General features: G+C 35.1%; 1 protein-coding gene across 3 annotated transcripts in view; it reads left to right on the forward strand.

Annotated features, from left to right (window-relative positions):
* UBR2 (ubiquitin protein ligase E3 component n-recognin 2) overlaps positions 1–19,548 on the forward strand; it is a 55,580-nt gene extending 36,032 nt beyond the window's left edge. For 2 of the 3 annotated variants that reach the window (XM_014887406.2, XM_014887407.2), the window contains exons 26-47: positions 319–421; positions 1,098–1,207; positions 1,429–1,509; positions 2,305–2,486; positions 3,157–3,356; positions 4,237–4,330; positions 5,848–6,009; positions 6,322–6,419; positions 6,655–6,727; positions 7,505–7,653; positions 7,741–7,796; positions 8,229–8,325; positions 10,375–10,442; positions 10,947–11,082; positions 11,704–11,794; positions 12,544–12,674; positions 13,322–13,430; positions 13,665–13,721; positions 15,227–15,304; positions 15,572–15,742; positions 16,416–16,517; positions 17,287–19,548. In XM_014887406.2, the coding sequence (XP_014742892.2) occupies positions 319–421; positions 1,098–1,207; positions 1,429–1,509; positions 2,305–2,486; positions 3,157–3,356; positions 4,237–4,330; positions 5,848–6,009; positions 6,322–6,419; positions 6,655–6,727; positions 7,505–7,653; positions 7,741–7,796; positions 8,229–8,325; positions 10,375–10,442; positions 10,947–11,082; positions 11,704–11,794; positions 12,544–12,674; positions 13,322–13,430; positions 13,665–13,721; positions 15,227–15,304; positions 15,572–15,742; positions 16,416–16,517; positions 17,287–17,428 (2,490 nt within the window). In that variant the 3' untranslated portion in view covers positions 17,429–19,548. The remainder of the gene's footprint in view (positions 1–318; positions 422–1,097; positions 1,208–1,428; positions 1,510–2,304; positions 2,487–3,156; positions 3,357–4,236; positions 4,331–5,847; positions 6,010–6,321; positions 6,420–6,654; positions 6,728–7,504; positions 7,654–7,740; positions 7,797–8,228; positions 8,326–10,374; positions 10,443–10,946; positions 11,083–11,703; positions 11,795–12,543; positions 12,675–13,321; positions 13,431–13,664; positions 13,722–15,226; positions 15,305–15,571; positions 15,743–16,415; positions 16,518–17,286) is intronic. The other variant, XM_088161217.1, reaches the window with a different exon arrangement.
* The last annotated feature ends 727 nt before the right edge of the window (positions 19,549–20,275 follow it).

Raw genomic sequence — 20,275 nt, forward strand, 5'->3', positions numbered from 1 at the left:
TTCTGAGACGTGGAATGGTAACATACAGGGGGTAGGGAAAAAGTTAAGAAGTACTGACTTCTCACTCACTAGTCAGGACAGCAGACAGAAAGAGACAAGTATTTAATGTGGATTCCTTGTGGCAAAGTTTCAAACCAAACACTGTTGCTCCTGTGTAATGTAGCTTTGGAATTTGGTATATTGAAATAACTTCAAATATATTCATAATATATAATTGTATTTTATGGCTTTCCTCTTTCTTAATGAATTAGTCAAACTATATAACAAGATTATATAAATTATGTGAGAAAAGAACTAAAATTTCTAATTTTTCTCTAGGTTTTGCATTTGATTGGAATGGCACTACAAGAAGAAAAACAACATCTGGAGAATCTCAGTGAGGAGAATGTTGTAACATTTACCTTCACTCAGAAAATATCAAGTATGCCTTTCTTTTCAAATGTATAACAAATTTGAATTGACTGAAAATTCCAGGATCTCATATTTTATTCTTCTGAAACTGTATTTAGCAGAAAAGTGTATTTGCTTATCCATCAAAATGTTATCAAGTTGACTTTAGATAAATGCTTTCTACATGTGTAGATTCTATGATGGTACACTGCTAAAGGCATTTTCTAGAGAAGAAATCCAGAGGTTGAATAATTCCCTCTAGATCTGATTCTTAATATCTTTAAGTAACATCTCGATAAAGATTGCTGCATGTGATCAGATGCAATTGCAAAAATCATAGTTGCATTATTAAATAGTCTTTTAATCTTGACTCTCCTTAGTATTGTCTGACTAAAGCCTCTAGTTTTGCTAACACATGGAAGTTCCATTTAAAGTAGTGGGAAATAAAATATTGGAGGTTCCTTGAAAACAGCCAGGGAGCACATACAGTGCTTTTTTTTTGGTAAGAAAATACAGTCAGTGAGCAAAACTTTTCAGGATTTAGAAGGTTTGCAATGGGGAAGAATTAAAAATTACATATTGTGCCTATTTGTTGAAGGAATTCTTCAATTGCTAAACAAGCATTGGGGTTTCTTGTTTTTCATGTTAGTGAATTATTAATTTGCCAGTAACAGTGTAATCAATTCTCATTGTAATTTTTCTCTCAGAACCAGGAGAAGCACCCAATAACTCCCCCAGCATATTAGCTATGCTAGAAACACTGCAAAATGCACCTCATCTGGAAGTGCACAAAGACATGATCAGATGGATATTGAAGGTAAATATTTTTTATATTACCACTGAAAATCATGGAAATAAGATTTTTGAAACTTTCCTAATTACATTGGCATGATTTCCTTATTTCCCATGTGGATTTGTTGTACCTAGTTTTACTCTTCTGGATTCCAATACTGCACATTGTATAGTTAGGATTATAGTATTTACAGTTATATTCTCATGTCCCAAACAAAGGCTTTTTTTTTTTTTTTTTTCTTACAGACTTTTAATACTATTAAAAAGATAAGAGAAAGCTCTTCTTCAAGTCCTGTGGCCGAGACAGAAGGAAATATTATGGAGGAGGTAAAAGCAATCTGTAACAGCTGATCTAGAACAGGTCTGAGTGGTGACTACAAAGGTCTATATTTCTAATCGTAGCTCTAAATCAAACCTGGGAAACATCAGTGATTTCTGAAAATCTCTCTCACAGTTTATAGATCAAACTCGTTTGTTTGAAGAACCTGTTGGTAAAGTCCCTAAATCCCTAGTCCTTTAGCCTAGTCCCTAAGCTGTTTTTCTTTGTTTCCTATATTGTAGTCTCCACCTCTTTTGCAATTCTACTCCGTAGAGTTGTCTGTAGTACAGTCACAGTACTGAATGTTTCTGCTCTTCCCATAATTTCAGATTCCATGGAAAGTTGCTAAAAGAAATGGTGTCTATGTATTTTTACATGCAAGTCAATCCAGATAAGCTCTGCTGATGTGTATAGCTTGATGTGATATTCTAGGTACTGCACACAGACCTTGTCCTGTAGTGCATTTAGGAATGCAGCTGCTGGGGAGGGAGAGCAGCACCAGAGACAAGACATGTCACTCTCTTACCCTTCTATCCTATGAATGTTTAAAGTGAAGAGAAATACAAAACACAGTTAAAGGTTGAGGGGAAGAGGTTCCCCTTCTACATCTGCAGTTCTGCCTGGCATTGAACCCAAGCTAAAGAAAAGAGGGCATAAAATAATTCTTTGGTAGACTTTTCTTTTGTCTTTTATGAGATTTTTATTGTTTGGAGGTTAGTACAAGTTACACATGGCAGTTGCTAAAATAAATAATCTGTTGTAAGAAGACTTTAAGAATGACTGAGTGAGCACCACAATTTCAGAGTTCACGTGATAAAGACAAAGCTGAAAGGAAGCGAAAAGCTGAGATTGCCAGACTGCGAAGGGAAAAGATCATGGCCCAGATGTCTGAGATGCAACGGCACTTCATTAATGAAAACAAAGAACTCTTTCAGCAAACTCTAGAGGAGCTGGATACTTCAGCCTCTGGAGTCCATGAAAATAGGTAAAGGCATTTTGTTTAAATTTTTCCCCATTAATGTTTACAGATTGTCCTATTGTTATCACTTTCAAAAGCTTTTTTTTTTTTTTCGATCCTGATGGAAAACTATTCATTAGTTTCAGAGACAAAAAACCAGCAGTAAATGGAATGCCTTCCTCCCCCTCTCTGTCAGAATTCTGGGGTAAATATAAACATAAACAGGCAAATGATTTTTTGTACAAAATCACCCAGTCAATTATTAATAATGCTGAAGAGACTGTGTTATTAAACATAGTGAATTGGGAATGGCTGATTATATGTCTGTTGAAGATCTGGAAGAAAATCTGCTTGGTAATTGGCAATATAAATTAGAGAATGCTAATGATTTTGTGGGGAAGTTGAGTGTTTTCAAAATTCATATCAGACACTTAAGGGATGGTGATGATGGAGGGCTGCAGATTCAGTTTTTGTGTTAAATTGGAGCGGATTATACTACTGGGAGGGTATAAAGTTTTTCTGGAAAATACATGCTACTTCTGGGGACATAGGAATTGTTATATAAATGCCGAAGTTATTTTTTTGTAAGAGAACATTTATAATAAATTTAAGAAACTTACTAAACACACTTAAGTCGTGATCTGAATTATAATGTTTTTCAAATAATTTGCTTACTAATTTTCTTTGAATATTCTAGCCCTGTAATTTCAGATGCAAAACTCACAGCCTTGGGTCCAGAGCAAACTAGAGTAGCTGAACCCAGGCAGGTTGTTATGTGTATATTGTGCCAGGAGGAACAAGAAGTTAAAGTGGACAGCAGGGCTATGGTCTTGGCAGCATTTATTCAGCGATCAACTGTGTTGTCTAAAAATAGAAACAAAATTACTTCAGATCCCGGTAAGTAACTGTTCATAGTTCTCTTAAGTATTAAAGAATGTTTAAGTTACTGTGACAACAGCATTTTTTCATCTGAGACAATGACATAGCCTTCTTATGTTAACTGTTTGTGATTGGCTTCATTGTAATCAGTGGCAAAACTATGTTTTCGGTGAGGTAGAAATGTGTGTGCTGAATAAGGTAAATCACTGTGAGGCATGAGCTCAATGTTCTGCCATTCATTTGTGACAAATTATTTATAACCGTTGAAAAAACCCTTAAAGTCAGAAGTGTTTGTTCTTAAACCATGCCTGTAACATCAGAGAGAGGAGGTGTTAATGTAGTGCTTTAAGAGCACAAGATGTGCATTTTCTTCCTTTCAGTTATATCATCTGAAATTCCTCTTTGTGATAATAAAAAAATCTCAGATTTAGGTACTTTGTGAAACAGATCACAGCAAGCAAGGCCATTGTTACAAAGGTTTCTCTGGATTCTGTATGTGTAAACACATAGAAATCTTTGCACTGAATTGTTTTGCCTTCTCACTCTGAAGATGAATGTCCTCGAACTCATTGTTTGATGGTGCTGAACGACCAAAACTGCAGGTCAATCCTGGGGACTTTTACCAGGGCCCAACACCTCTAAAAGTATGATTTGAAGCCTTTTAGTACAGTACAGTACAGCACAGCCTTTTAGTACCCTCAAACCAAAGGTGATACTCATAAATGGTTTAAACAGTTCAGATTGTTATGGATTAATAATGTGTTTTATATTTCATCAAACAAGTTACAATTCTGTGATAAAGTTAAATTAGAATGTAAATGTGGTAGCACCAATCTGCAGGCAAGTCTTTTGATAAATGTTTATTTTAAATTTGTTTGTTTTTTTCCTTTAAATGCAGAAAAGTATGACCCCTTATTCATGCACCCAGATCTGTCATGTGGAACACACACGGGTAGCTGTGGACATATTATGCATGCTCATTGTTGGCAAAGGTAAAAAGTTATATTTAAGTTTTTAGTTCAAATAACATTTTATGTTACCAGTTTGCCTAATGGCACTAATTCTAATGGCAAAATTCCTCCAATGTAGTAAACTTGAAAAGGAATTTCAGGAAGTGACTAAGCCAATTTTTTTTCTGTTGGAAAAAAGAGTAAAAATCAAATGCTGTAAACATACTCAAAATAATTTTCATTTACTGTTATCTTGGTAAAGAAGGGTCCAAAGCATACATGGCAGCTTTCATTCCCTTTCCTTGTTTATCCTGGTGCATAATTCCTTGTGGTGCACATGTATCTGGAGCTCGACTTTTTTTTTGTTTGCTTTGCAGTTCACTGCTAGACATGCTTTTGCTACTGCTTCTGCTCTCTACTGGAGTTTTAAATGACAGTGCATCCCTTACACTTTTAATTCCTCCAATAGGTTTAATTTGAAGTAGAAACATCTGTGACCTAGTTCAAGTTCATCTTCAACATAAACTCAATTTTATCCTTTGTTTCTTAGCATTTTAAGAAAGCCTTTTGCAGTTGTTTTTATTCTTTGTTTTTTGGAGGCATATAAACATGCTTAGTGTTGTATGGTGCTAATGGCACATGACAAATTCAAACCATTCATGCCCCTGACTTCAATTAGGCCCTTGCTTTGTCTTCTGAAGTGCCTAATTTCAAATTCTGCCTTGTGTATGAAGACTGTTAGGAGCTCCCAGAAATTCTGTGGCTGTTACCACACAGGTAATAGCACAGGCTTCATTTGTGGTCTTTGATGTCACTGCTCACTGAAGATAGGTTTTTAATCTTCTTGTGTAGCTCGTGTACAGTCCTTTGTGGTTGCCATAATCTCCTGGAAATGCCCTTAGGTGCCTGTATTCAGATCATTTTGGGGTCATCACTGGGCATGCTTTAAACCACATCAGAGGCTTCTGGAATAGGAGTTACATTTAGCAAAGCAGTGAATTCAGTTCCTTTTTTATAGAGAGTTCAGCCAACAGCTTTTTCGGCTGCTGCTGTTTTGGTTGTGGCCTGTAACAGAAAATACCCAAGGGTAGTGCTCATGGCATCTTCCAAAAAAATTTCTTTAAAAATGAGTTGGGTTTTTTGGTTTGGGTTTTCTGTTGTTGGTTGGTTTGTTTGTTTGTTTGTTTGTTTGTGGTTTTTGTTTGTTTGAGGGGCTTTTTTGCTTGTGGCGTTTTGTTTTGTTTGGGGTTTTTTGTTTGTTGATTTGGTTTTGGATTTATAAGGCTTTAACTTTCTGTCTACCTCTTCCCCTTTTTTCCCTAAATGTAATGTTCAGACTTAACCATTATTTTAAGAGCCCAGTGAACTTCAGCACTTTAGGGTAGATTTTGGCAGCCAAAATCACTAATGCTTTATCAGTCAGAGGGTAGAGGCTTTTTGTTCTGATAATACTCTTATCTATATTTGGGGAAAGACAACGTTGTGTCTTCCTAAGAATTTTTAAATTTTTATGTTCAAGTAATAATGATTTGCCACTAATGTCTTGCTCTTTTCTAAAGGTATTTTGATGCAGTCCAAGCAAAAGAGCAACGAAGACAGCAAAGATTACGAGTACACACAAGTTATGATGTAGAAAATGGTGAATTCCTTTGTCCACTTTGTGAATGCTTGAGCAACACTGTTATTCCTCTGCTTCCTCCACCAAGAGTTTTGTTTAACAGGTCAGTTTGATTTATAAATGTCCTCAATAAATATAAAAAAACAAGATGCCAAAGCAGCTACACCCCAGAAGACCTTCCTGGATGTTTGTTGTCTTCTGTTCTGATAAACTCAAGTGGATTGCCTGTATGCATATTTAGGTTTTTGGATTTTACTTTGTTATTGTATATTAGGAAAGGATAGGAGCTGTAGAAAAATGCATTGGCAGCAGAGAAAGAGCCCAATGAGAAACAGATAAATTATGTAGGCATGCCTATGAAATACTAATTCTGTTTATGGATTGTTTTAACAGTTTTTTGGGGTTTTTTTGACAGGTTAGACTTTTCAGGCCAACCAAACCTAACTCAGTGGATCAAAACAGTATCCCAGCAAGTAAAAGCCCTACAGTTACTTCAAAATGAAGACTGTGCAAGTAAGTCTGAAGAAATCTGTGTATTTGTTTGTGAAAATGTTATAATATTCATGGAAGAGACCAAACACTTTGATTTTGCCACAATGGAGTTGAGAGATGATGGCAAAATTGGCAAGAACAGTTTGGGATTTCAGTTTCTGGTGATGGAATTTTAGATTCTGCTTCTGCACCTTTCTATAATGTAGAAATTGTGTAGAGTGAATAATCAGTGATTTATTACTTTTTGTTTGTACAGGCCATTCTGGTCATTCAGAAAAAATGGATCAGCTGCAATTACCTGAAGGATTTAGACCAGATTTCAAACTCAAGTACGTATTTATATATTAACAAATCATTAAAAATCAATCATCAAATCATAATGTGAAAATAGAACATAATTTCCGTGATAGAAGGTCTCAATAATTAGGGCAAATATATGAATTTTGCTTTAATTAGAGAAGTTAAAATCATTATGATGGTAACATTGAAGTCCAGCCCAAAAGTTCTAAGTAATTCAGTAGAATTTCAGAAGTGAATGTGCTAAGTCGTTGTGCAGAAAGCTGCAGTTATATAAATTATGACATGTACTTGTAGCTGGATGAAAGATTCATCATTATAGCCAGCACAACATGTAAAACATGAAGGAAGACTATGAAATGGAGAGAATGTTAATATGTATTTTCAGCTGTAAAGAAGTTTGGTTCTACACTCTCTTCACTTCAGGAGAAATTAACAAAACTTGTTAGAGTACACACATTGGTCTGCCAGCTGCACACAAAATGCAAGACTCTTACCCCAGCTGATAACAGATTTAGCTTTCAGTCACACACATTTCTTGTAATTTAGCCTTGACGTTTGTCTTTGAAGTCTAGATATTCTTAACACTAAAAATGAGATTGGTTCCAAACAGATAATAAAAAATAATTGGGGATCTGTCACAAAAAAAATGAGGTTACACAATACTAGATCCAAAGAAGGATATTGGAGTTGTCACTTAAATTTTAAAACTCCAGTTGTTCATCTGTGGGGTGAATGCTTATCATTAGAGGTACTATGCTGCCAGTGGAGGAAAGAATGAATTAGTAATATTGCTTTCTTTGTTTCAGGAACCCTTATTCTGAGAGCATAAAAGAGATGCTGACAACTTTTGGTACAGCAACTTACAAAGTAGGCTTGAAGGTTCATCCAAATGAGGAAGACCCACGTGTACCTATAATGTGCTGGGGCAGCTGTGCTTACACAATACAGACTATAGGTACTGATCTGCTCATTTGGCTTCTTTATAGGGGATTTTCAAAATGTGCTTAAACTCACAACAATGAATTTTGTTTTCTTTTTCCAGAACGAATTTTAGCTGATGAAGATAAGCCATTATTTGGTCATTTACCTTGTCGACAGGTAAGGAACAAGTAGCAATTCCTCTGAATTGGCGGAAAAAAGAGGGACTTGTGCTTCATTAGTGAGGAATATCTACATTTTTAAGTTATGGTTATTGGATAATTTTATTTGTTGGACGCTATTGTTTAGTTGATCTGTATCTGATTATTAAACTATTTAAAAATCACATCTAGAAAAACTGTTATGTTTTTTTCCTACAAACACAGAATTTATTAAGGCTTCAGTTTCTCCTGGTAACAGTCAAAATAAGAATGCCAAAAGGAACTTGCATACTTGCATAAACATAAGTAACTGTCATGTACTTAAACAGTCAAACTGCCCCCATAAACTGCAGTTGAAAGGCCTTAAAAAAATGCTGTTAAGTCAAAAGACCTTTTCATGTTGGGGAACTTCATTAACTGTGGCAGTGTTTCTTTTTCTTTGTTCTTACAGGATGACTGCCTTACATCGCTAACAAGATTTGCAGCAGCTCACTGGACAGTTTCATCTCTCTCAGCAGTACAGGGTCACTTTTGTACTCTATTAGCATGTAAGTTGCCACCTTATGCAGTTTTTTTTTGTGAAGATACACATGATTGCTTTCAGAATGACTGTTAGGATTGATTAGAAGATTATTTTATGTAGTGGTTTTAAGCACTAAGCCAAGAGCTGCTATTTCCACCTATATGTGTTATGTGAAGAAAAAAGACATTTCTTTTGGACTGCAGCTCCAAGAGAAGCATGGATATTTTGCTGTGAACGAGTTCTGTTGATTCTTCATTAGAGAAAGATACACAGAGCAAAGGAGAAGGAAATGTGGTCCTTCACAAAAATAATCCACCAGAGCTTTAAAGATGAAGAAACTAAGATTGGTGTGGAAAGGATATTTGCAGAAGTCTGTAATATATCTGCAACTTTTCTCTCTTTGAAAAGCAGGATCTCTGATAAGACAGGACTTACTATGTAATGTCATGTGTTAATTGAGAATTTTAATGAGAACAGCCAAAGTGTTCCAAGCTTGAAGCATTAGTAGATATAGATGAAAAGTCTGAAGTTCAGCCTAATGAAGTAATTGGCCATGAGAGGACTGTTCTGAAAGGGTATTATAAAATGTGATAACTTTAATATCTCCAGCCAGCTGAGCAGAGAAACTTTTAACATGCATTGATATACTGAAATTACTAGTAGATGGATACCAGCTACTTCAGCAAACAGTTGGCAGCTTAATGGGGAAAATCTTAATTGGCATCTGTTTGTAGCAATGGTTGATCTGTTTTCTGTGTGAAGCACAAGAGAAAATGCTGCTGTTTGACTGGAACTTTGCAATGTATGGTGTTCTGAGTGTTTTGAGTTATCTTGAGAACTTGAATCAATATTTCTTCAAAGCTCTTCTTCCTTGTGACTGACAGAAGCAACTGTACTGCTTTTATTTTCATGAAGGAAAAGTTTCTGCTATTTTAATTTTTCAGGTTAGGAATAATGAAAATTATGAGCCTTTGATCTCTCTGTATTCTGTAAACAATACATAAAGATGACTTATTGAAAATAAGTTCGGTTTTGGAAGTCCCTTGCTCTGGTCGTGTTTTTGATACAGACATTTTTCACACTTTTGGATTGAGTTCTGTGGCTATATGCTGACAAAAGGAAAAGCATTTGAAATCTGAGTCGTGGTGAAATATTTGCTAATAGAAATAGCTACCAAATGTCACATGTCTTCAGCTCTCCATTTTTTTGGCCACCAAGGCAGCAGCCTTCAGCTGAAGTATTTTCAAGTTGTCATGATGAGACTGTTTTTTAATGTAGTGGTGTTTTTAAACTTGGCAGCTTAATACTTGCAGCTACATTGTAAAATATACCCAGAGCTGCATTACAAATCAGATTTTACTGCTTGGAGTAATGAAGTAAGCAACTGTTCCTTGATTGTTACTTAAAAATGTCTTCTAACATTTTTCAAAACACTGAATTTGTGTTTGCTTTTAGGTGAAGGTGCTTGCAATTCGTTAAGTGTGTGAATTTCTGTTGTCATCTCGAGTGATTTTGGTTAATACTTTGTGGTTACTGTAAATACTACAGAGAGGGAGAGGCCAACACCTGGCTCTACCTTAATCAGAGATAAAGTGATGAATTCAAGAGACTGTAGCAATGCATTTTTGAGTCAGTAAAGCAAATGATTTATGTAAGGCTTCTTCAGGCAGTCTTGTGAAGTTAAGCAAATTGCAGAAGTTTTATTTGAGCAACTGTCCAAGAGATAACAATCAGTGTTCCTGTTTAGTCACTATTGTTTGAGCTTTTTTCTGTCAGAGCTTGAGATACTGTCTCATTCTGTCTCCCCCTGGAAACCCAGGCAGTGAAAGTTACCATGGGAGTACAAATGGCTACCTGGGTTTGTTTTGTTTTAATACAATAAAGTAAGCAAAACTCTTTTCTGATAATGTTGAACAGTTCTTGAATTGACTCTGGCCAAAACAGGTACATTTGTATTTTAAATTCTTTATGTAAATGAAGGAGATTGCTCTCATTTTTTAACTAAAGTACACTAAAATGTTTCCATGTATAAATGTTCAATTAATATTGTTTTTTTTCTCTCCAAAATACGTAGCACTGGTGCCTAATGAAAAAAATGGGAATCTTCCTTGCATACTTGATATTGACATGTTTCATTTATTGGTAAGTATTTCTTAATATATATTAATAATATTTTGATCCAGTAGGCACTGGATAGTAAAAACTATTGAAAACTTTCTCTTTATTCTGGGTTAGGAGCCTTTAGAAATGTTCAGTTTTTTAGTATTTTTTCACTACTTAATACATTTGGAAGACTTCTTAAATTTAGTAAAATGAAAGTATTAAATAAAAGTATTGAATAAAAGTATTCTTTTCTATAAATTAAAAAGGGATGAGACAGAATGCATACTCTTTGTGTGCTAAAACCCCCCAAAATACATGAAAACAACCCCCTCCAACAAAACAACAAACCCAAAAAATCCAAACAGACTCAAAACTCTCCTGATAGATAATTGCTGTTCCTTTAAATAACGTCTGTGTAATTAGCTTCAAAATTAGCCTGATGTAATATGCTGCCTTCAAGGAGTGTAGTTGTAGCCTGAGCAGAGAAAAGGGGAAGATTCAAAATGAAAAGCAATGTACCAACTTTCTTGTTTTCTTTCACAGGTAAGCTTGGTGCTCTCTTTCCCTGCCATACATTGTCAGGATTTTTCAGGGGTTAGTCTTGGCACTGGAGATCTTCACCTGTTTCATCTTGTCACTATGGCACACATAATACAAATTTTACTTACCTCATCAACAGGTAATACCACTTTGTCTCAACTTTTATTGAAAAGATTCCTCCAGTCTTTACTTAGGAAAAAGCTATGGTGCTGCTGGTAAATGTGTGCAGTTTACAGTTACACAATAGAAATGTTGGTGCTGTCTTTGAGCCCACGAAGAGTATTGATAAATTGTACTCATCAAAGCTCAGTCACATTGTCTTTATGACTCTACTCTGGGAGTTTCTTGGAGCATAGCTACTAATGAATCCTGGCTTTCCAGTTACTGTAGCAGTGCCTGGTAGTGTTCTTTTCCAGACTTGGCTTAGGCATTGCATGATGAATGAGTTGCAGTTAGCAAAGTAAGGAATCAATGTATCTCCTGGCAGGAGGAGCTGGATAAGGCTGGATAGTTTTGCCAAAAGCAAAGAATTCCAAGCAGCTACGTCAAGAAACCCAACTAATTAAACAACTAAACCAGCACGTCGCTGGAGCTGACAATAGCAAAAACTTACCACATGAGATGTGCAGCAGAAAACTGCTGTCTAGTACATCATAGTCTATCCCAGTGAATTTTTTTTATCAAAACTTGAAAAAATACATTCTTGTTGTATAAACCTGTATCTATGAAACAATTTGTTACTTATGTATTTCTTCTTCAGAAGAGAATGGCATGGACCAAGAAAACACTAACAGTGAAGAGGAAGTAGCCGTGCTTACACTATATAAATTTCTTTGCCAGTGTACAGGAAGGTAAGACCATGATCTTTTGATAAAATTTAGTTGTTTTTCTCCTTCCTGAACTGAACATTAACTACTGACTGAATTCTATATACTAGTGCTGTCAAAGATGACACTTTTAACTTGAGAACTCTTATATCTTGTTCTTAGCCAGCACTTCTAGATTCACTTAAGTAACCATTCCTGTAAATTCATCTGTGATCAGGAAGATACCTGCTCATGAAGATTGTGCTCAGAAAGATTTTTTTTTTTTTAATCAGTTTGCAGAATCTGGAATTGGCAGTGTTTGAGTACAGAAAATTTGTTAGGATGGGAATGGCTTTGAATGGAAAGAAAGTAGGTTTTAGGTGGAATTGGGTGTTAGGAAGAAGTTGTTTTCTGTGAGCATGGTGAGGCACTGGAACAGGCTACCCAAAGAAGTTGTGAATTCCCCATCCCTGGCAGTGTTCCAGGTCAGGCTGGATGGGGCTCAGAGCAACCTGGTCTAGTGGAAGGTGTCCCTGTATATGGCAGGGGGGTTGGAATGAGATGGAATTCTTCTTAAATTACTGGGACTTAAATGTCTCAGTTGGTGCCATTTTTATGAATCTCTGGTTTGTTGTTTTTCTTGGAGTTTGCTTTGAAATGAACACTTTGCATAGTGGTTGTTTCAGCTGAAGTCAGTCATTTAGTATGCAGTGTGACTGAAGACTTACCAAATATAGCTCTGAAACTGAAATGATTAAATAAAAGCAAACTTTTTTTTCTTTTATTCCCTTAAGTGCCTTGAAAGAAATTTCCTCAGGCTGGCACCTGTGGAGCAATCTAAAAGCTGGAATCATGCCTTTCCTGAGATGTTCTGCTTTGTTTTTTCATTACTTAAATGGAGTCCCAGCACCCTCAGAAATTCAAGGTATTGTCTGCTTTGTATTACATCAGTTTTCAAGACGTAAACATTAATTATCAAAATAAATTACATTTAAACACTCTTGTCTGAAGAACTGATTGCATGGATGTGGGCTTGTTACCAGTGCAGCATCATATCAGCATAGTGAAAAAGGCAAAAAAATTCAATTTGTTTGTTTTTAAAATGTATTTTTAATATAGAGGTAAATGCCATTCTAGATTACTTAAAACAGAAGTTGCTTCACTTCTATTTATAAGGGAAATTTTGATTGTTTCAAAGCTCCCACGGATTGCTATTTTCAAATGAGACCTACTTTTGCTTGCATTGATTTCATTCAATCAGCATCTGCTAATAATTAATATTAAGGCCAGTTAGGATGAGGCTTTGAGCAGCCTGGTGTAGCAGGAGGTGTCCTTGCCTATGGCAGGGGGATTGGAATGAGATTGTCTTTAAGGTGCCCTCCAATCCAAACCATTCTATGATACCTCTGTGAATTCACTATGTTATGTTACACCCCAGATAATCTATGTAGGTAACATGCTTTTTTGCCCTCCACAAATGGCACATGTGGGGATAGAATGTAAATCTGAAGGTGGACATAATAGACATTTTAAATATGAAGTTATGTGAGTTGTACCTTTTTTGTTTTTCAGTAAATGGAGCAAACCAGTTTGAACACTTATGTAGCTATCTTTCCTTGCCAAACAACCTCACTTGCCTTTTTCAAGAAAACAGTGAGATTCTGAACACATTAATAGAAAGGTAAGTTGTGGTTTTGTGCTAAGTTTTAATATAATGAAGAGTCCTGCACAAAATAGTAGTATAGGTATTCTCCCAGGAATACCTATAGAAGTGAATTGTAGATTTTGAAAAGTATTTATGAAGGAAGCGTTTTGAAAGAAACCATTTTGGTTGTAGTGGGTTTTTTTAGTGGATTTTTTCCTTATTTGTTTTTCTATCATCTATTGAATTAAATTTTTTTTTTTTTTCCTGTAGTTGGTGCAGTAACAATGAAGTAAAAAGATACCTGGAAGGCAAGAGACATGCTATCAGGTAAACATAAAGAGATTTTATGCAGAGACAGGGAAAAATGTAAATGTTGCAGCTTTCTCCAAATTTTTTTTCTAATGGGTGTTTATAATAACATAATATCTGTTCTGCTTTATTGAATAATAAAGATATTAGGGAAGAAGTGTTTTTTAAAAAATTTTATAAGAAAACGAAATATTGCTTAAATGAGTAGATTTTAAAGGCAAAGTTTAATAATGGGGTTTTATTTAGACTGATGTGCAGGAATTAGAAGTAATAAAATTTCATCTCATGTTTCCTATTATTTGGTACCTTCTGATGCAAAAAAAAATGATGTTGCTAAAAGGTGTGTATAACCTTCCTTTAAAAATACCAGGCATTTGAAGAGCTTTTAAAATTGTCTTTTTAAAGAATCCAATTCCTTCAGTAAAGCCAACACCGAGTCAGTTGCTGAAAAGAAAATCAGCTTTTCATACATTTGTTCTTGCTGCATAATTACTTTGAATTCAGAATGCTTTTAATACTTAGTGGGTGTAGAAAAGCATTTAGGGTGTTGTTCTTTCTGAAGGCTGGGTAAAAATAGTGGTTAACAATTATCCTAATAATTAGCAATGAATGGGAAGTTCACATTGCTGTCATTAAAAACATATCCCTGCTTTTTAAGTTCCTGTGCTAACTACATAAAGTCAATCTTTTAACATTGTGCATACAATAAGGCTCTGATAAAAATAAAAATTAATCACTTCATCTGTGAAACACCAGACCATTAACAGAATTTCTTACACAGTAAGAATATTCTGGTTCTGTAATTGATTTCTTGCCACATGTGATTGTTGGAATCTTTTCCATGTGTTCCTTTTGCTGATTCTTATCTGCTCTTCCCAAGCTTATGTCTAACTTGACAGTGATGATTTCTTTTTCCTCTCAGCATATTCTAGTACATTGCTTCTGTTGCAAACCTCTATTTGCATTTCAGTCTAATTTGTATTATTCCTAGACTTGAAGATTATTATAATTTTGTGTATAGTATCTGTTACTTTTATATATACTTCAAATATATAAGTATTTTATAGTAGATAAGTCCTTTACATGGCATGCATATTTCATTCTCTTCAGGATACAAGTTCCCTAAACTTGAAAGTCAGACTATTTTCCATTCAACATTAGTGACAAAAAGAAAATAGAAACAAACTTATACAGGAGAGCAAAAATTTTTTTTAAATCTGTAGTGACCTAATAATTAGATTTGCTAAAGGCATACAGATGACATGTATTTTCCACCTCTGCATTTTCTCAAATTCATAAAAAATAAGGCTAATAAAAGGGGAGGTGGTTTATTTGAGAGATGTTGTGCGTTCGTCTTTTTATGTGCTACAATTTTACTCAAAGAACGGCAGAAAATGGTGAAACTTAAAAAATTAATTACTCACAGATGCTGTTTAGATGAGTCAGGAAAACATGAATGAGTTTGAAGTTGCTTGTGTATTATTCACTGAAATATGAGTGCTGATTTGATTGCTTTATTCTAGCTATGCAAGAGAATCCAACAAATTAATAGACCTTCCGGACGACTACAGCTGCCTCATTAACCAAGCATCCAATTTCTCGTAAGTTGTGTGCAATTACAGTGAGCGCCCCAAAGTCTGCTGCTCCTTTCCATCAGCTGGGAAACCTTTAACCTAAAAGTCTCAGCAAGTTGTGTATGAAATCATAAAGGGCACGTAGCATTTATCAGCCTACTGCCCTGTATTCAGTGAAACAGTGAAGTAGAAATTTCAGCTGTTGATTATATGTGATCAAAAGTAATTCTGAATCTTTTTTACAATTTACACATACAGTGGTTTTCTTATTCTTTCCTTTTTTTCTAACAAAAGGTGTCCGAAATCAGGTGGTGACAAAAGCAGAGCCCCAACATTGTGCCTTGTGTGTGGGACCATGCTGTGTTCTCAGAGTTACTGCTGTCAGACTGAACTTGAAGGGGAAGATGTTGGAGCTTGTACTGCACATACATACACTTGTGGTTCTGGAGTGGGCATATTCCTTAGGTAAGGAGCTGAACACCTCTTCTCTCATTGCTGGGTTAGAGGTCATTAAATTAATAGTTCTATATATGTGATTGCAGAGGTAGTTTGTAAAGGCAGTGTTTTGTTAACAGCAGGGTTGCCTAAAAACTGAAGTGTATTCATCTTCCTATGCTTTGGTGTTAGGTTCAGAGGTTGCTTCTTTGAAGATAAAATTTCAAAGAAAGTTGAAATTTCATTTTCAAGGGAATTTGTTTTGCCTGTGCATTTATTTCTACTCAAGTATTACAGAATTATGAAGGTAAATACTTTGATTTTGTTGCTGCTGTTGCTGGTGAAAACATAAAAAATCATTTTAGTTGTCTTCCTGCATACAGGGAAGGGTTAGATAATGTCTGTTTTCACTTTGGCAAAGATTAGTGGGAAGCAAAATAGTTTTATTTTCTTGTGGTTCTGTTGAGTATTTTACACAGACTGCAAATAAGACATGAAACGACATTGTTTTTAGCTGCTACTGAGGAGTTATAACAGGAAGAGAATAAGATGCAGTTTTAAAAAAATTGCCTTTAAAAATCTGTACGTGCGGATTATAAAGAATGAGAGTAGGTAAAAACAGGAAAAGCAGCGTCTCTGAGAGTGTGAGAAACTATTCACTTAAAAATCAACACCTAAAAATCTTCTCTCTGTTTCTCTCCAGAGTACGAGAATGTCAGGTGCTATTTTTAGCTGGGAAAACAAAGGGCTGCTTTTATCCTCCTCCTTATCTTGATGACTATGGAGAGACAGACCAGGGACTCAGGTAAATATTTTAAAAACTACATCCTTTAAAGACAGAAATTAGAGAAGTATCTATAATTAAGAGAAATAACTTTTTATGTTATCTTTTTGTTTTGATTATATAGGTAACATTATATTTTGACATTGCTGCTGCATCTAGTATCTTCAGGTGTTTAAATGTTAATATGTGGCTTTAGGTCACAAATATTTCATGAAAGATCTTCCCCAGGTTAAAAACAGTTGTCTTGAAAACTGCTAAAAGTTTTAAATCTTTCTAGCATCTGTGAAGTTGACTAGAAACTAAGGCTGAAAATTTCATTTATATCTAGTGCATTTATTTTTATAACCTGTGTTAATTTAATACCAAGTGGAAATAATGTGGTAGTTCGTTATCTTAACTCCTATTTCTGCTTCTTATGTGAGCATAATTTAGGGACTGGGTATTGTTAATGCTTCCTATTGCTGAAACTGCCAGAACCAGAGAATATGAGCTGGTTCAGCCCAGAAAGGTTGCTAAAAACCTGCATTTGGAGTTCTGTGGGCTGGATTTGAGGTTCCCAGAGCCTGGAGGGAACTGCTGAGCTGTAAGGAAGGGGCACCAAACAAGGTAGCACTGCAGGATACTCATCTAAATACCTATTGATTTGCTCTGATAACAGAATAATGTTAAAGGATTGTCTAAATATTGTAGTATTTTATGGGGTTATCTAAGACTTAGTATTGTCACACCTGAGTGTTTGTGCTTAGTTGCAGTGTTTTATCATTCCTGATAAGTGTTATCTCCTTTTCAGACGTGGGAATCCCTTACATCTGTGCAAAGAGCGATTTAAAAAGATTCAAAAACTCTGGCAGCAGCACAGTATTACAGAGGAAATTGGACATGCACAAGAAGCAAATCAAACTCTAGTTGGCATTGATTGGCAGCATTTATAATGATTATCTGCTGAAGACTGGAACTTTATTAAAGATTTTTGTAATTCAGTAAGCTTTTCAAAGGAGGGATGAGGAAAAAAGTCAAAGGAAAAACCCCCCAACAAACTCGGTCCTGTTATTTAATCTTTGTTTTACAATGTATTTCATAAAGATACCAGTTAACATTAATCAAGTAAACTTCTTTCTATGTAAGCAGGTTTTATTAGTCCTATAATTTGCACTGTGCTTCCTTCACAGAAATGTCTTGGGTTATAAACCTGGGCAAATGAACTTAAGTTTCTGATAAAAAAAAAAAAGAACGACTCTTTTTGGAAGTCTGACTATGATTTTTCATATGAACTGAAGAGAAAAGGACTGCTGAAACAGAAACTAGATAGAGCACAATTCTGGATTGTGTTTTGCCCCTTGCTAGTAATCTGAGCCGGTTTATTTATTACTCTGCATTTGAATACTTACGCTGTGTGTACATGCAATGGAATGAAGTAAGGAAGCAAATAATGTAGCAAATGGATGTTTCTGTCTGCATCAGTGGATAATTCACCCTTTCACTTGGTGTATCTTAAAAAGGATTTTGTCATTTGTACTCTTGCAGCTTTCTTGCTTCCAGTTGTTTTTTAACTAAAGAAACCCTAACACTAGCTTTACAAGTAAAATAATTTAATTTAAAGCTTTTTCCAGAGTACTGCACTCCTTAGAATGATGTAGTTTTTAATTTGAATTTAGCTGGGAAATCCTTTCACTTTCGATTACGTGATTGGTTATTGGTATTCAAGGATTGACATTGTGCTTTAGAAGTTATTTTAAGATAACAATAATATGTAAAAGTCACGAAAGCTAATTTTATGTTAATTTTCAGAAGCACAGAAGATATTTTTTTCATTTTTGTTAGCAGTCAACTTTTAAGGTGCAAATCCCATCCTTTTTGTTGCAGATAAACTGAGTGGTTTTCTCTGGCTTTGAAGGGTCACAATTACACTGCCCATATTTTTTTTGCCCTTGTTGTCCCATCAAGTATATTTACTTTTTGGCTTGATTTAAAGCTCTGTAAAGATGTTTGCATATAGTATATTTTATAAATATATTCTATAACTGCGCAGATTTGCACTTGATATGAGGGTGCCTGAAGGCAGTGAGTTTTCTAGTTGTATGTAATTAGACCTCCAAGGTGTCTCTAAAAATCACATTATGCTTACTGATTTAAAATAAAATCCATTACCTTTCCCTCTCCTATCTTCTGAAAAATTAGTAAAATCTTAATTTACATAGTTCTGTTTCCTTAATAGTCTATGGTTCTTTTAGTTAAGTCTTAATTTCTGACAATGTCTCAGCCCGGATAAACAATTCCCTTCACTCTCTGCCAGGTCTTCAGTTACACTTGGTCTGACTGAATTGTTCCTATTTTTACAGATTTAATGCTTCAGATAAATTTTGTATATTCATGGTGTACAGGACAATTTTTCAAACATTCAGTAATAGTATTGAGTGAAGATGTGAAGTATCAAATAAAGAAACTTGGCCAATGTGGATTTCCTTTTCTTAACATCAGTACAGACTACTTTTGTCTCTATTACCTGTCATAGATTGGATCATTTATATATTGCTGTCACTTTTTACAAAGGGACATGGAGAAGTTGCAGGGGAAAATGATATTTAATGCTTTATCTTTGCCATTCCCTACTTAAGGTAGTTGACATACCAACAATTTTCTATGCATGGTACTTAGAAATCCCACTTTTTTGGTGATGTTACTATTCCTCTGCTTTTTAAGCTATGTGCCACGGTTTCAAATAATGTGTAACTGCATTGAAAAACTCTTTTCCTGTAATCATAATATTAAAAAGATAATTGATGGTTCTGACAGATTTCTCTGTGCAAACCAAAATGCTGACAGCAAGAAGGATTTTTTGTTTTTCCTCTGGGATCAGAGTTGGATATTGCAACCACAAACAGTTGCAAAGTACACAATTTATCTTTTTTTTTGCAATTTGATCGTTCTTTACTCAAGACTTCCATTTTCTGTTTTGTTTTGCATGTGTTTATATTAATGTAGAAATATTTATATATAACAATGTTTCAGTATCAGGGAAATAATATCTGTAATAAATTGGCTATAACTTTAATATTTATGTATTATGTGTACAATCTAGAATATATTTTGTGTGTGGGAGGAGGAGAAAAGTCCAACAAAACCCACAAAAAGTCCCAAATACGAAACCTTCATAACAAAATACAAAACAAAGCTGAAAGCATCAAGTATGAGCTTTTCATGTCAACATTCAATAAGTACTTTCTAAATGTTGTTTTTAGAATTTTGCTGAGCTTGTTCCTTCAAGTGTGCCCCTTGTTAATCACAAGCTGACAGAAATACCTGGATGTGCAACATCTGCAATTCCCTGGCTATAAGTGTAAGATGATTATATTATTAGTGTCACTTGCTTCAGTCAGCTAAACCTTTCTTGACCTCTACCAAAAAGTCTAATCGTCTTTTTAAAGGATTGTAAGTTATATTTTATAAAAGGATAAGGGTCGAGGTTCACATCAGTAACATTATTTACTCTGTTCATACTAGAAGATAACACTTTTTACTCCCCCCAGTCTGCCACAGGAGGCTCATTTTTACTCTGCTGGAAGTCTTTAACCAAGATAACAAACTCCTGATGCCTTCTGACTTGTGCCAAGAGCCAGTGCTCCCACAGCTCTCTGACCACTTCATGTCATGTTACAGGGAATTTGGCTGAGATGAAATGCTTGTGGATTCTCAAGGCTGTTTCCATTTTCAGCTCTCCTCTGGTTCTCTACAGCTGCCTCCTATGTCCCTCAAACTAGTCTTCAATGCTGATCACTAAG

The sequence above is a fragment of the Sturnus vulgaris genome, chromosome 3, assembly GCF_052056855.1.
Source record: "Sturnus vulgaris isolate bStuVul1 chromosome 3, bStuVul1.hap1, whole genome shotgun sequence".
Lineage (NCBI taxonomy): Eukaryota > Metazoa > Chordata > Aves > Passeriformes > Sturnidae > Sturnus > Sturnus vulgaris.